This window comes from Equus asinus, chromosome 21 (assembly GCF_041296235.1).
Source record: "Equus asinus isolate D_3611 breed Donkey chromosome 21, EquAss-T2T_v2, whole genome shotgun sequence".
NCBI classification, from domain to species: Eukaryota; Metazoa; Chordata; class Mammalia; order Perissodactyla; family Equidae; genus Equus; species Equus asinus.
Genome location: NC_091810.1, coordinates 22,864,371 through 22,879,258, shown reverse-complemented (window position 1 = coordinate 22,879,258; position 14,888 = coordinate 22,864,371). Strand labels below are relative to the sequence as shown.

General features: G+C 47.0%; 1 protein-coding gene across 6 annotated transcripts in view; it reads left to right on the top strand.

The window, feature by feature from the left end:
- The window catches only part of ITPR1 (inositol 1,4,5-trisphosphate receptor type 1), a 318,989-nt gene that overhangs the window by 290,278 nt on the left and 13,823 nt on the right, over positions 1 to 14,888 (top strand). For all 6 annotated transcript variants that reach the window (XM_014868346.3, XM_014868351.3, XM_014868350.3 and 3 more), the window contains one exon: positions 1,462 to 1,622. In XM_014868346.3, coding sequence (XP_014723832.2) covers positions 1,462 to 1,622 — 161 coding nt within the window. The remainder of the gene's footprint in view (positions 1 to 1,461; positions 1,623 to 14,888) is intronic.

Here is a 14,888-nt window from a genome sequence, read left to right as displayed (position 1 = left end):
ACATCAAAAAAAGTTGTATTCTCCTCGGTGCATCGTATCAGGAGGCGCATGATGCCAGTTCATCTTATAACTGTTCGTATGAACTTTGACCACTTGGTTAGTGTTTCTACACTAAAGTTCTGTCTTTTCTCTTTGTAATAAGAACTATTTTATGGAGAGATACTTTGAGACTATGTAAATATCCTATTATTCCTCAAATTAAATGTTAACCCGCTAGTTTTAGCATCCATCAATGATTCCTGCCTGAGTCTACTATTATGATGGTTGCCAAATGCTGATTTTCTTATTTTCGTATTCCTTCTACATTTGTTAGTTGGCTTTTTGCTTCAAGAACTTTCTCTTCCCCCCGTGTATGTGTGTATATTTGTACTTTTGTATTTGTAACATGGATTTTTATTCAGTACATTATAATCCTTTACTGTCATTATTTATTTTAACGCTCAGAATGCACCAGATTTGTCCAGCAACAGCCCCTTCATGCTGGCTTCTGTGCTAGTCATGAGACCATCATTTTTTTTATGTACTTTCTTACTTTTTTAGTACCATGTGCTGTTCCAGGCTCAAGCCCACCTTGTACCCTCTCTGACCGAGTCCTGGTATCAGCCATTTCTTCAAAGAACCCTGGTTCTTTTTAGTGGAGGAGGGTATTTAGAAGCCAAGATCTGGGTGTGCTCATTCCTGTTGGCGTGCCACTGCTCCCAGGGCTTATTAGGGCACAGATCTAGAGGATACATACATGTGTATCCACACACTCCTGTGTCGATTTTATTATACATATGAAAAAGGATGAGTTCGTACCCATACCTCTAATTCCAGTTCAACATTACGGCGTCTATTCTATCTTCCTCTCTTTCTGTATCTGTGCGTATCTGACAGTGAGAAATCTGGCTCCCGTTATCCACCGTGTATTTATTTATTTGCTCAATCCAAGAATACACAGAAACGAGTTCCAGAATTATTCACCTAGAGCTCGGCAAAATATAAACTTACCAGCTAGAATTCAAAATGTGTTTCAAGTTCTTTTTGTCCTTATTCTGTCTCCTCAAAAACCTTTGAACACGCCTACATTTGGGCCTTTACCTGGGAGAAGGGACCCCCACACTCACTGGTTGCCTGTTATGTGTGAGCACGTCAGGCCCACATCCCTTGAACCCCCGAACACTCCTGGAAGCCCGACGGCAGCCTTCCGCTTCCCTGCCCAGGCAAGCGAGGCATGTGGAGACCAAACAGTGACCGGTAAGTGGCAGAGGCGGGATTCAAACCCAGGTCCGTGTGATTCATAGCCTGTGTTTTCCTATTCTGCTGTCAAAGTGAACGCATTTAGGAGGCGAGCAGAATCGAGCTCTTTAGAAAGATCAGAGTGAAACCACAGCCTCCTGTCCTCTGTAGGGACGGTTCTTGGTGGATTTTTCTGCACCATGGCTGCTTACTTGGAGCCGGGGGCTTTCTGTCTCTCTCTAGGCTTGGAAAGGGACAAGTTTGACAACAAGACAGTCACCTTTGAAGAGCACATCAAGGAGGAACACAACATGTGGCACTACCTGTGCTTCATCGTGCTGGTGAAAGTGAAGGACTCCACGGAGTACACCGGGCCCGAGAGTTACGTGGCAGAAATGATCAAGGTGAGCGGCAAGGGCCCCTGGAGGCAGGTCCCACTTGGCCTGCCGGCCTGGCCTCTCAGTTCAGAGCATGGGACTGGGAGCCAGTGGGGAAGTTACACAGCAGAAAAATAACACCTGACGTTGACTGAGTCCTTGTCACAGGCGAGGCGCTAGTCTCTGGAGCTTCATGTGTCCTTGCAAGTGATCGTCAGAAGCACCAGGCAAGTGGTGTTATCCCCATTTTAAAGAAGGAAATACTGAGGCCCAGAGAGATGAGCACGTGGCCGCCTAATGGGGCTAGGGTTTTAACCTAGATCTGACTCCACAGCCTGGCTTCCCATCTTTATATACTCAGTCGTGCTTCTTGATAATGGATGGTGGTTTTTTTCTCTTTATATAAAAACTGCTATCTAAGAGGCATCTTAAAAAATGATCACTTGGTGTAGTTCAGCATGGTTTGTTTTTTTGGCCTTGGCCTAGCCTTTCTGGGAGACGCTTTACTAATCATCAGGAAGGGATCATATGATGGAGGGATTTGAGTCCCAGATTAATCTCCTTGCTGATGGGGAGTGTGACCGCCATGTCCCAGGAAGAGGCGAAGCCGCCACAGGTTTGCAGCGTGCTCTTCTCAGGCAGAGCTCCGTGGAGGCACCAGACGTGCGCTGGGGGAGTCCCAGGCCAGCTGTGCTTTCACACCTGTGATCTCTGAACTTCATTACAGTGTTCAAGGGCGTACGGTAGAGTGAGGAGGCATGAACTGTGAAGTCTGGGGAGTCTGATTTACATAGCGCGCTCTGAGGAGAGGGGGGCCAGTAGCTGTTAAGGAAGACTCCACAACTCACTGACTCTCCTCCCGGTTGTCAAGGACTTGAGCACTCTGCCCACTAATGAGTTATCCTAAGTGACCCCTGCTGTGTTTTTTATGCAGATATGACTTTAAAGCTTTTTATGTAAAGAAACCCCAAGTGATGTCTGTTCATATAAGGATCATTCGTGTGTGTGGACGCAGGCAGCCTTTCAGCTTCACTGCTGCCCCATCTAACACAGGCTCAGAGGCTCCTACAGGTTCTGAAGGGCTTTTTGGGGATTCTGTGCCATCTGTACCCTTGAGGCCCTTGAAGTCTAATTCTGTGCTTCTCAAATTTTAATGTACATATGAATCATCTGGAGATCTGGTTAAAATTCAGATTCTGATTCAGCAGTCACTGGCAGGACTTGATTCTGCATTTCCAACAAGCTTCCGGGGGATGCCGAAGCTGCTGGTCCGTGAATCACGCTTTGAGTAGTGAGAGTCTAACAGAAGACACAAAACAGACACCGATTTAAGAAATGATCATCCAAACTGGTTATGTGAGTGCTGAGGCAAAGTATTCCTAATCTGCTGTGTGCGTGTAGCCCTCTGTGGTTTGTAAAGCTCTTTCACATCTCTTACTGTATTTGAGAATTGAAATTACCCTAAGTGGGGAACTAGTAAGAGAGAACTTTGAGAGTGAGGAGAAATGGAGGTTTCACAGCAGAGATGACTTTTGAAAAGGGTTTTGAAAGAGAAAAGGGTGAAGAGACCAGGGTGATAGATTAGCAGAGGGGAAGGAGGAAAAATTGACACAGAGAGAAGAGGAGAAAAAGACACGCGTTTCAGAGTGGGGGGACGGGGATCCTCTTTTACTGATGAAAGCCAGGCTCGGGGTTAAGTAACTTGCCTGGGAAGAGCCCAGAAGAAGCGGAGCCAGGATGCAAGTCCAGCTTTAAGGACTAGGAATGTACTCCATAATCACGGCGTTGGGAGGAAGCGGGAGGGCGCTGGTGGCCCTGGGCTAGGTGGATGCAGGATCTGTTTTTAAGGAGATTAGGAATTCTCATGGTCGCCAGTGCAGATTTTCACAGGTTCGGTTTCCAGGGTCAGGACACATTAATTGAAAAGTCCTCAGATCCTTCATTTCTTCCAATTGTTGATTCTGCCAAATGAAACCATATTTTATCAGCACTCGTGCTGACACAAACCTGTCTGCATACACATACAATGATCTTCATTTGCATTCGATCTCTTAATGTATAGAAGAGATGGCCTGTAGTTTTCACCCTTGTCATGCATTCCTCTTCACCCCCACTTTTCTTCTCTCTGAAGTGTGCAAATGAGCCCTATCTTTAAATCTTTCAGGGGCCAGTTTTGAAGTTTTCTGTTAATCACCTTACTTTACGGTCACAGAAAACTCTGGCACACTCTTGGGTTTCTGCCTCAATCATGAAGACTTAAAGGAGCCTTGTGAGCAGTCACCTGATGAAGACTGAGAGCCAGAAGTCACCCCCAGCCTGCCGCCCAGCCAGCTCAGAGCCCACTGCGTGGTGTTTTGAGAAACGTAACGTTCGGTGTGCTTTCCCCATCCACATCACTCTTTGATTGTCTGAGCACTTCTTGTCCAAAAGCTTACAGATCTGTTGCATCAAAGAATTCTTAACTCTGAATGTCTAAGTGCTGCGGAACCAGATGTTTCGTGTGCTTAGCTGAGGGCTCAGGGAAGCGTGAGATCCACTGGCTGGAAGGCGGTCTTTTTGCCGACACCATTTTCAATGGTGTCTCTTCTGGAGGCCACATGACTCCCTGCGGGGAACTCCCTGGTGAGCACTGGCCGCAGCAGCTTAGGAACTGGGGGTGCTCAGCTGAATCATTCAGTGGGGGGGCTGCAACCCCCTCGAACTCAGAGGTGCGGTGGAGCAGGCTGCGTGCCCATGTCATGGACCCACTTAGTCACGCCTAGGGGGCAGCCACAGCCGAGAGAGGAGGTCCTCCCAGCATTTCTCCTGGGGAGGCGGGCATCCTACCCACCATTCCGGGAGGCAGAGGCAGGTGATCTTGAGAAGCCAACCCCGGGAGGCTGCAGTTACTCCACCGCTGAGGAGAGGGAAGGCGCAGCCCATGAGCGCTGTCCAAGATGGAAGGGAGAGTCCACTGGGGGCTCGCCTGCTCTTTTGCTTACTTATGTCCCAAAAGAAATCACTGAGACAGGCTCTTTTGGGACTTGTGCTCCTCGAGGAAAACCGCCTCTCGCCTAGTGGCGGAGGCTGGGAGTGTTTCATTCTTCTGTGGCTCTCCTTCAGCCCATTATTTGACCTCCCAGAGACTCTCGAAGCACAGTGACGGAACATTTGCCAAAGGGCGACCCAACAGAACCAAGTGGAAGAGGCCCCAGGTAGCCATTTGGAAGGTGGAGGAGCTCCGCAGCTGCCCTGGAAACAATTCCCTGCAGACGCGGTATCAGGGATGGCAAATGGGTTTTCCTCTCAAAAAACCCACAATAGTTAGGAGATTCTGCCTGGGACTCTGTACTGAGAAGGGTGCTTGGAAGCCCGCGTTGACTTTGACTTTAAGAGAAGGGCGTCTGACTAGTCACGAACGAAAGGCGTAAGGAACTGGCTGCAGGCCCAGCATTTGCCCTCCCTGCCTAGACCCGTGTCCCAAAGGTGCATTTCCTCCTTTGGTGGCTTCCTGGCTGCATGAGAACACAAACAGCCTTGCTAGAGCACACACATCACCTTTCCTAATTCCCTCTGGAACTGGCTCACAGTTAAGATGCCGGGTCCTCTTCTCTCTATAAATGGATCGAGGCGTTTCTTGCCATCTCTGAAGGGAGAAAGGAACATTCAAAGAAGCCAGAAGCTCTGTCTCACAGTTGAGAACTTAGCAACCAGATGTTTACCCAGTAATTAATTTTTGTTTAAACAAAACAGAAGATTGTATATTCTCTTCACTCTCCTGCTGGTCATCCCTCTTCTCCTTTCCCTGGAGATGGGAATATCCCTGGCAAAGCCAGGGCCAGACTGATGCCCACTATGAAGTCATCACTACCTAAGAACTAGATTTGGAGGCAGAAAATCCAAGGTGTGGGTTTTGGCTCTGCTCCTTCCTAGCCATTTAACCCCGGCAAGTCACGGGACTTCCCTGACCTCAGCTACTGTCTGTAAATAGGATTAGTACCACTTCACACATCCATCGGGTGGCGGAAATGAGAGAAACGTGTGGGACTCGGGGGGTGGTAGCGCTCATGGAGGGAGGGGGTGGACGACAGAAGGACCAGATGAACAGACAGAGAGCAGTCAGCCGGGAAGCAGCGGGGCTGTGGCGCTGACAGAGAGCTGACGCAAGCATCGTTTCCTACAGTTCCAAGACTGTGTAAGACGTCTTGGCTGTTGGCATGCTGTTGCTAAGAAAAGTCAGAATGGGCATCTTGACTCCAAGAGCTTCCTCGCATGGAAAATTCCTATGTCTTCCTCTCTCTTAAATTAAAATTTTTTAAGTGTCCTTAAATGTTGAGGCAGGGCAAGGTTGACATTATCATTCTTTCTCCATCAAATCACTCACAGATAGCTGTGACTTCTATCCATGTGTTTAGTGGCGTCCTCCACTCACGTTCACTGCCCGGGACCAGGGCTTCAGGGGACTTGGGGAGTGGACCCTGAGTTCTGTATATTAGCTTCTATCATGATTACACTTGGTTCGCTGCTAGATTGGTCCCTCGACTCTGCTCACGTGATTGAAAGTGGCAGTGTCACTAGCGTGGCTGCAGGAGTTAAGCGTCCTGTGTAACTCTGTAAGGTACAGGACTTACAGCGCCACTCAGTACTGGAGCTGCGGGCTCAGATTCGTTGACTCAGGCCCCAGACAGGGCTGTACTTTCAGAGAAATGTGACTACAGAGTGACCTCACTTAGCCCTGGCAGTTCAAGGCAGGAGAAAAAACCCTGAGTTTCCGCTCCCCAGAGGAACTTGAATCTGGTGCTATCATGTAGAGTTTTGGTGAAAGCATTTATAATAAGCAAACTTTTATTAACCCTGAGCTACACTTAAGTTTCCACGATAATTTATGTACCGCACACACCCTTTTTTGAATAATTTTAGCACTCTTTGGCTTTTCTCCAGTGCCAACTGAAATGAGAATTTGTTAGTCTATAGATAATGAGTTGAGAGGCCATGTAGTCAGACATATTTAGCCCGAATAAGTGGTAAATTAGTTGTGAGTATCTTTGCCTTGAAGGAATTTAAATTTGCACAGTGGGCATGTTGTAGGTAAAAGATACGTGATTCCCAGCAAAGTCTCACCATCCCAATTTTCTACAACAGTCAGGCTCAGGAGAAGCCAATCCTGAATTTGATAAGCAAACTAAGTTATTTTTGAAAGTTAGAAACTCAAGAAGCATTAAGAAGGAAGCTTCATGAAGAAGACCCAATGATTTAAATACAAGGCATCTCTTTTGCTAATAAAGTGGAGATTTCACTCCTCTGTCTCGGCATTCTACCTTATTCCCATCAGTCCTGTATTTTCTGAGGTATGTTTTTGAGGGAATTGCATGTAAAGACAGGGTGATCAGAGGGAATGTTACTCATCCATATTTGGGCTGCTCCAGCTCCTTCTCCTCTCCAAGACAGTGTGTTAACTGCCTACTACCCAGAACAGTGGAATACCTGGGGAGAACCTCCGTCCCCCTGGCCTGAACGTCCTGAGACAGGCCGCTGCTTCGCCATAACAAGGGCAGTTTGGATAATAACTCTAATAATAGGTCATGCCTAATCAGTATGTACTGACATAAATGCTTTGCGTGCGTGATCCCGTTTAATCCCCATGGCAGCATTGCAGGTGGCACTGTTACCATTGTATAGACGGGAATCTAAAGCTGAGGAAGTTTGAGCAGCTTCTCCAGGGCCACACCTCTGGGAAGTGCTAGAGCAGAGATTCACATCCAGGTCTGCCGAAGCAGAGCCCACCCTGGAGCGGCCCCGACACCTGCATACACAACGAGGTTCCATCTGTGCTCACACACAACCCTCAGTGTCAAGAACCTGCAGTCTTCGGTCATCTGGCTTGCATCTAGGTTTCCTGACTTGGACTGGCTCCTCTCCCAGGCCACCCCCTTCCCCAGTGGTGTTGAATTAGCCACCTTCAACAGAGGCAAGTCCCCACTGGGGATGGGAGATGAGTGGGAAAGAGGATCTCCTAGGTAATGCTGACTGGCTAATGCATAAATCAACAAGACGGGAGCTCTGTGCATTAGATGGGGTTTAACTCTCCGAGCTCCGCCAGCACTACTAGTTAGGCAACCACCTCGAGTCAGGTACTACAGGGGGTTGTTGAAAGGACTGGAGTTTGAGAGAGGCAGAGCACAGCCGTTCCAAAGGATGTGTCAGAAATATTTGGTAATTTTGACTTGCCAAAATCTGATAAACTTCATTGTCCTCACCTAAGCTGGCAACAAGGAATGATATATCCTTTGGTGGCCATATTTGGGAAGAGAGAGATGTTAAAGGGGAAGGACAGTTCACCAGAACCACAGCCAGACATGGGCTTCCACACCCAGGTGACTCATCTGAATGGGTTTAACTCCCTGATAATTAAACATGAGAACGTTTGATCCATCATCCTTTAAGCCTACTGCTGACTTTTTCTCACAGCTTCAGTAGACAATTCTCTATTTTTTTCTCTTTTTCCTCTCTCTCTTTTTACTCTCTTTTTTTCCTCTCTCTCTCTCACCCACACACACACACATAAACACACACAATATTCCATAGATTTTCCAATTTGTTCTATCTTTGATTAGTTCACTTGACCTCTTCAGAAACTAGCTGTACAGGGATATGAAAGCAAAGAAGCAATTTTGCAAATCAAAAGTAGTGTCGCCGTGGCAGCTAGTGGACTGCTCTCAGAAGATAGTGGGTGCTTTCTTTCACATAGGAGGGGAGAGAACAGAAGCTGCATTCCTGGAAAATTCTTTGCTGAAAGCCCTTGGCAGTTTGCATCCCAAGAGCCATGTAAGAGAGAGCCTTTTTGCCTGAAAATACCTCCTGGGTAAATTTTCCAAGCAAATAAGTTATATTAGCAATTTAAGCAGCAGTAAACATCAACTATAAGGAAACATCGTAGGAAGATTTCAAAAGCAATAGGGTATCTGGCCCCAGTGCTTGCATTTATCTGTATTTGATAAGACAACACAGGAAGCAAGCGCAGTCAGAAAGCAGTCTGTTAACAAAGATCAAATGGGAACGGAACACCTAGATGTCACTGCCTCTGTGTGAAAGAGGAACTGGCTGAAGTCTTGCACCCTTCCTGACTATAAAATCAGCAGACAGGCACTTTGCAAAGGGAAGACAGCAGCTTTCTGCCAGAGGCAGTCCGAGGAAGCGAGTGAAGGGGCTAGAGGGAATAACTCAGGACCTGAATGGAGACCGAGAGGTACCTGTAGATCATAATCAGATAAAAGTGAGACCCTGGACATCGGGGGCAAGGAGTGGTGGCAGTGGTGACACAAGTAGAAGAGTGAACATAGAAGTTCACGCAGCCATCGTGAGGGTGTCATTTCAAGGAAATGAGAAATCGGGAGTCCCCAGCAGACGGAACTTAGAGTGCAAGAGAGAGGAGGGGAGAGTTCAGCAGGGCGTGCCCCTAGCTCTCCCCTCACCTCTCCTGCCACCGACTTTCCACATCCTCTGTTTCATTAGCTGCCACGTAGGCCGGCGCCAGCTGCTGAAAGTGACATGGAAACCCTGGGCTTCCACGCAGACGGACAGGAATGGGTTCGGACTTTTATTCTGGAATTCTGGTGAGGATGCTGGGAGGAAGGGAGTGCCTCGATCAGTTCCTGGGACAGAGAGATTTCAGCGTTGGTCGTGCTGTATCATCAGCTTCCCTGCCTAACCTGGGAGGCCACAAGTGTCGGTTAAAACATTCCCTGGGCTCCGAAAGCCCTTAACCGCGGTTGAGGATACAGCTTGTGCTGCCCTCTAATATGATTCCCAGAATGCTTTCTGAAGTTCACTGACACCATGGCAGAGTTCAAGAATATCGGAGCGAGGGAGAAGTCAAGAGGGATTTGGCACTCGCTTTTCGGTGGCTGGAAACAGCGTGTCAGCATCATTGGACTCGCCTCCCAGCCAGTCAAGCATGCTCTCACCCCACCCTCTGCACTTGAGCTTGGGTTCGTGTTAGTGGCAGCTGCACAGAGCAGCTGCTGAGCTTAAGTTTCCCCACCCAGGCTTATAACACATTCTGCCCTCTAGTCTAGAGGGTATGAAGTCACCCTTTGTCCTACTGCGCACTTCACAGGCAGCTTCCTTTTTATTATAAAGCTCTTGGCATTGGGACCCCAGGTCTGCACTGACCTCCCGGCGCTCTCCTCTGAATTTTCCACATTCTGAGCTTCACGGAGGGTGTGGTAGGCACTGTTTGTAACAGCGAGTGGGGCAGAGCCATAATCTGCCTGAGAGGAACCCACGTGCTAAAACAGAGCACAAGGAATCAGATATATCCAAGAGTGTGGTCCATGAGCTGTGCAGAATACAAGGGTTATGCCCAGCAATTGTTAGATCTGTCAACTGAAGTTTGGGTTCCCAGCGTGTGAGAAGCTCCCCACTGGTGAGTTAGTCCAAGGATGTAGGTAGGAATTTCTGTGTTTGTACATGCTTGTATATGTTTATAAAATATTTGCTTACACACACATTTCCCCCAGTTTAACAGATTTGATAAACTCCAAAAATGCATTTTTCTCCCCTCCATAACTTGAAGCCATCTCCTGCTCCTTTCCCCGCTGCAGACCCCACTGGGCTGCCCTACTTGCCCCCTTCAATCCCAGACACCCAACTACACTTGGAACTCCTTGGCCTTCACGCCTTCATTTCCTCTTTACTCTAAATATTAATAGTGTCTGATAGAGTTAGACTGTCACTGAAAGGTATGTGACCATCTGGCCTTTATAAAAATGCTCTAACCTGGAAAATATTCTGAATGTGACTGTCTTTATCAAGTACATACATTCAGGATTCTTTAAAACTTCTCTCTTAAGAATGAAGCCCACTAGCATGTCTCTAGCAATGTGAGAATGAGAAAAAGATATTAGTATTCAGGTAGAGTCACTTGTATTTCAAGGTTATACAGGTGGACAAGTCTCTGAATTTCTCCTTTCACAAACCCACTTCTTTCCAGGGCTTCAGTTTTACCATCTAGAAAATGAGAAAGTTGAACCAAAGGGTCTCTTCTGCCATCTTTAGCTCTACAATCCCATAAAGCAACTTTCAAAGTGGTGGTAGGAGTTCATGGACTATTAAAGAGCATCCTTGTCAGAAGCAGGGGTGTGGATGTCAGGAGGCAGAAGGGGAGACCTAAGTGGACAAGCTAGTCAGTCTTTGGGGTCAGAGTGCAAGGGACAGGTTAGTAAAATGGGGTATTTCGAGAGGATTAAGGAATTTGCGGAATCTGCACATGGCAGATGATCTCCTTGACCCTGAAGAGGTCCAGCTGTGTGGCACCTTCCTTCCAAACCACTCTCGAGTCTGTGACTGCACTGGTGACTTTCTCCTCAACTCCTACTGAAGTCTCAGACCGTGACAAAGATGACACCTTCCTATCATGTCTGTCTTCGAGTGCGTCTTGGCAGGGCTGACCTTAAGTAAAAGCATTTCAATCAAGAGGAGTTTCCAACATAACAACCCATCAGAGGATAAAGGTTGGATGGAACACTGTTGTGAGTGGAGTAGCTTAGTGAGGCTTCAGGTGTGCATACGTGTTTGTTCAAAGAGAAATGCGAATTTTTCCTTGAAACAACAGCAAAGAACTTTAGAAAGCTGTTTAAGTAGGCTTAAAACAAACAAACAAAAAACCATTATTGTATGGAGGCAATAAGAGCTCAAAGTTTAATGGACTCCAGAAAAGAATAGACAAAAAGGGATAGAAATTGCTAAAATCCACACCTAACCACTGGGAAGGTTCTGGTAGATTTCTGAGCTGATTGAAAATGCAGGGAAATTACCTAACCAAAATGTCCTGAGCCTGCTTGTTCTCTCTTGGAATCTCCAATGGCCGGCCCCGCCCTTGTCCGGCACAGGCGGCCAGCCCCACCTTTCTCTCCTCCTCTGTGACCTCTGGCGTCCCCTGCCTGGCAGCCCAAGGTGCCCAGGACTCAGCTGTGCCATGCTTAGTGGCGAGTGCTGCCTTCTCACGGTCCCAGCACGGCCCAGATGTCACTTCACCTGAGGGCCCAGAATGACTTACAAGAGTGATTCTGCAGCTGGCTTCTTGTAGGGATTTCATCAGAAACGGGTGCGGTTCTCTCTGCTGGCAAGGGCTCGTCTTTGTTACACTGTATCATCCAAGAATAACTATTAACTGAGTCTGGGAAGGGTAAGTGGTCATTCCAGCCCAGCTGAAGATTATATAACGTGGCCATTTTGGTAATGTCATTCAGAGCCCAAGAGCAGACCTCACTGACACCTCAACTGGGGAGCAGCTTGAGCATCCTTCACATGGCTCCACTGTTAAGAGAGAAACCTGCGTCTCGATGATGGTATCCCGAGCAAGGGAGGGAACTCGCTTCCCGTGGGAGTCACGCGCTACCCCCGGGGTCGAGATCGGGACTGCAGGGCTGGCTCTGGACTAGCTCTGTGACCTTGGGCCGATGACACTGATTTATAACACTTGCATAATTCTTCCCAGCTTATGGGACACTTTCTCACAGCCATTAATCCTTACAATAACCCTGTGAGGTAGTCTGTGATTTCTTTCTCAAAGGAAAAAAAAAAGGAAACAGAGACCCCAGGTTGGTTAGCTGACTCCTTCACTTGCTCAGTGTCAGTAAACATTGGGACACCATGACTTGAACGCCTTAGCTCCTGATTCCAGGCCATCGCTCTTCCTCCTGACACACACATCACAAGGCTGCTGCAGAAAGGTACCCGTGAAGTATAAGGATAGCGTGTGTGGTTTGAGTTCATTGTACTTTTGGAACAGAGAGAACTGGATCCTTGAATTTGGGGCTGGCCAACAAATTCCAAGTGTGGGATGTATTTTTTTTTTAATTAGTAGATGTTATTTTTTTACAGTAGTTACAGGTTTACAGAAAAACTGAGCAGAAAGTACCAAGTTCCCACACACTCCCTCCCCCTACCCCACCCCTGCAGTTTCCCTTATTACTAACATTTCGTATTACTGTGGTGTATTTGTTACAATTGAGGAACCAACACACGTGTGTCATTATTACCTAAAGTCCTTAATTTACATTAGGGTTCCCTCTTGGTGGGGTACATTCTATAGGCTTTGACAAGTGTATAATGACATGTATCCACCATTACAGCAGCAAACAGGACAGTTTCACTCTCCTAAAAATCCCTCCCTCCACTAACCCCTGGTCTTTTTACCGTGTCCATAGCTGAGATCCATTTTTTTTCGTTTAGCTTCTTTTTTAATGTATAACATATACTATAAATGACAACTTGAGAGTCAATGAGCATAGAGATCCTTATCACCATTTTTCAACCAGAGCAACAGATTCTGGTTTTTTGTTTTCGCTGTGATCTTAGAAAAGTGAGCTCTAAAGATTAATTATTTTCTTCCTCTTCAATGGAAATAATCACCCTGACTCACAAAAGGGGCAAATGATTTAAAGTTTATTGAGTGTCCTGTATCCCTGCTTTGAAAAGTTAAGTATTATCTTCACTCTTGTCCCTCCACCTCCTCCAGGCATTTTCGGAGGGTTTGGCTGCATGGGGAGTATCTGTTTCCAGGAGTCCCCCTCTCAGCACCCCCTTTAGTCACTCCTGTCACCTAAGCATCCCCAGGCATTCTGGGAAAATCCAGTTTGTTGTCTTGCTGGGGAAGATAGTAGAAACGCAGCTGCCATTTGAGTTGAAAGGACAGCCTTTGCCTCCTTGAATCTTCCCAGAGGGGATTCTGGAGGGTTGCGAAGCAACAAGTACATTTTTCCTAGACCCATCTTCTCTCCCATGACCCTTTTACCCTTATGCCCCTCACCAAAAAAATCTCTATTCTCTAGTCTGGCTATAAAAGTGTAAGGGATTCAGCAATAAATGTTCTGTTGTTTACATGGTAAACAACACTCTGTACCTGAGCGGACTTTCTCTGAGGGGGTGATCGATTACCTCAGTGGTCTTTCTTAGAAGGGCCTCTTCAGTTGAACCTGGGAGGAAAGAAATTGCTTCTCAGAATGATTAGCATTTGCATCATACAATCCAACTTCCTCTCCTCCTCCTCTCTGTCTCTGTCTCTGTCTCTCTCACACACACACACGCACACACACCCTCACCCTCCCTCTTTCCAGTCAAGGACATTACAAGAGGTCAGTGCCGCCCCCGTGTCTAAAATTTCAGTGTTTGCCTTTGCAGGGACTTTTCCAACTTTACCTAGAAAAGAACTAACCAGAATCTTAGCACTTGTGGTCAGCCTGCTTCCGGCTGTGGCTTCAGTCAGTTTGTGTGCTCTGACAGAGGAAGCGCTTGCTGTGACGGGAACTGCACTGGCTGGATTGTAGGAGGATCAGGGCAGACAGTGCCTAATGACATTGGTATGTAAGATGCCAGCAGCAAGGAGAGCGAAGGAAGCACAGAGGGGCGTCTCAGCCCCAGAGTGACAGATGCAGCCGGCAGACGCTCAATGAACCCACAAGCCTCCTCCCAACCGGGAGCACACACACACATACACACCCCAAGATGAATTCATGTATAAACAGAATGTTTTAGTTGAAGATGACTTTCTCAAAAATGCAATAGAAGCCAAGACACTGAGACGTGTTTTTGATCTTGAACAGGCAGAGAGGCAGGATTCTGCAAACATGTACAGGCCTTCAGATTCTGACTGGCTGGAGAGCCATGGGCGACGGGCCTCACTGGAGTTATTTAGCACTCCAGCAAGCTCAGCATTTTGTATGAAAGGCTGAGCTAAATAAAAAGTAATTGGATTCAGGTGTTCTCTCTCTGCTCCTATACTCGTAATTGGTATAGTCTAAACATTTTCATTTAAAGATTTAGATTCTCTGTGCAGAGAGGGATCCTGTTGGTGAGGAACCTTATACCACATCGGAGCTTATCCTACTGCGCAGGGTGCAAAACCCAGTGGAAACTGAGAGAACAGTTTGGCTGGAATTGCTGATTAAATTTAACTACTAGGTCCTCTTTGGTAATTTGAGATTTGACTTAACGGCCCGGGATGATTATTTAATTAAAATACTGGCAACACCTAGGATCTCAAATTTGGGGATCTCCCCACGTCAGTGCAGAAAAGACAGCAACACGTGCCATGCAGAGTACTCATATTCTCTGCAGCTGAGCTTGTTTCATATGGCTTAGGATTTTTGTGGGGTCCCCCCAGCTCAGATTTCCTTGTTAGATATTAAGCCTGGAGGAAAGCAATGAGGAGAACCTGTGTGATGGTAACTGGTAAATATCGACACCAGGACATCCTTTTCCCACCTTTGTACTGAACGACTCTCATGAAATGGAGAGTGAAGGCTTATCCCT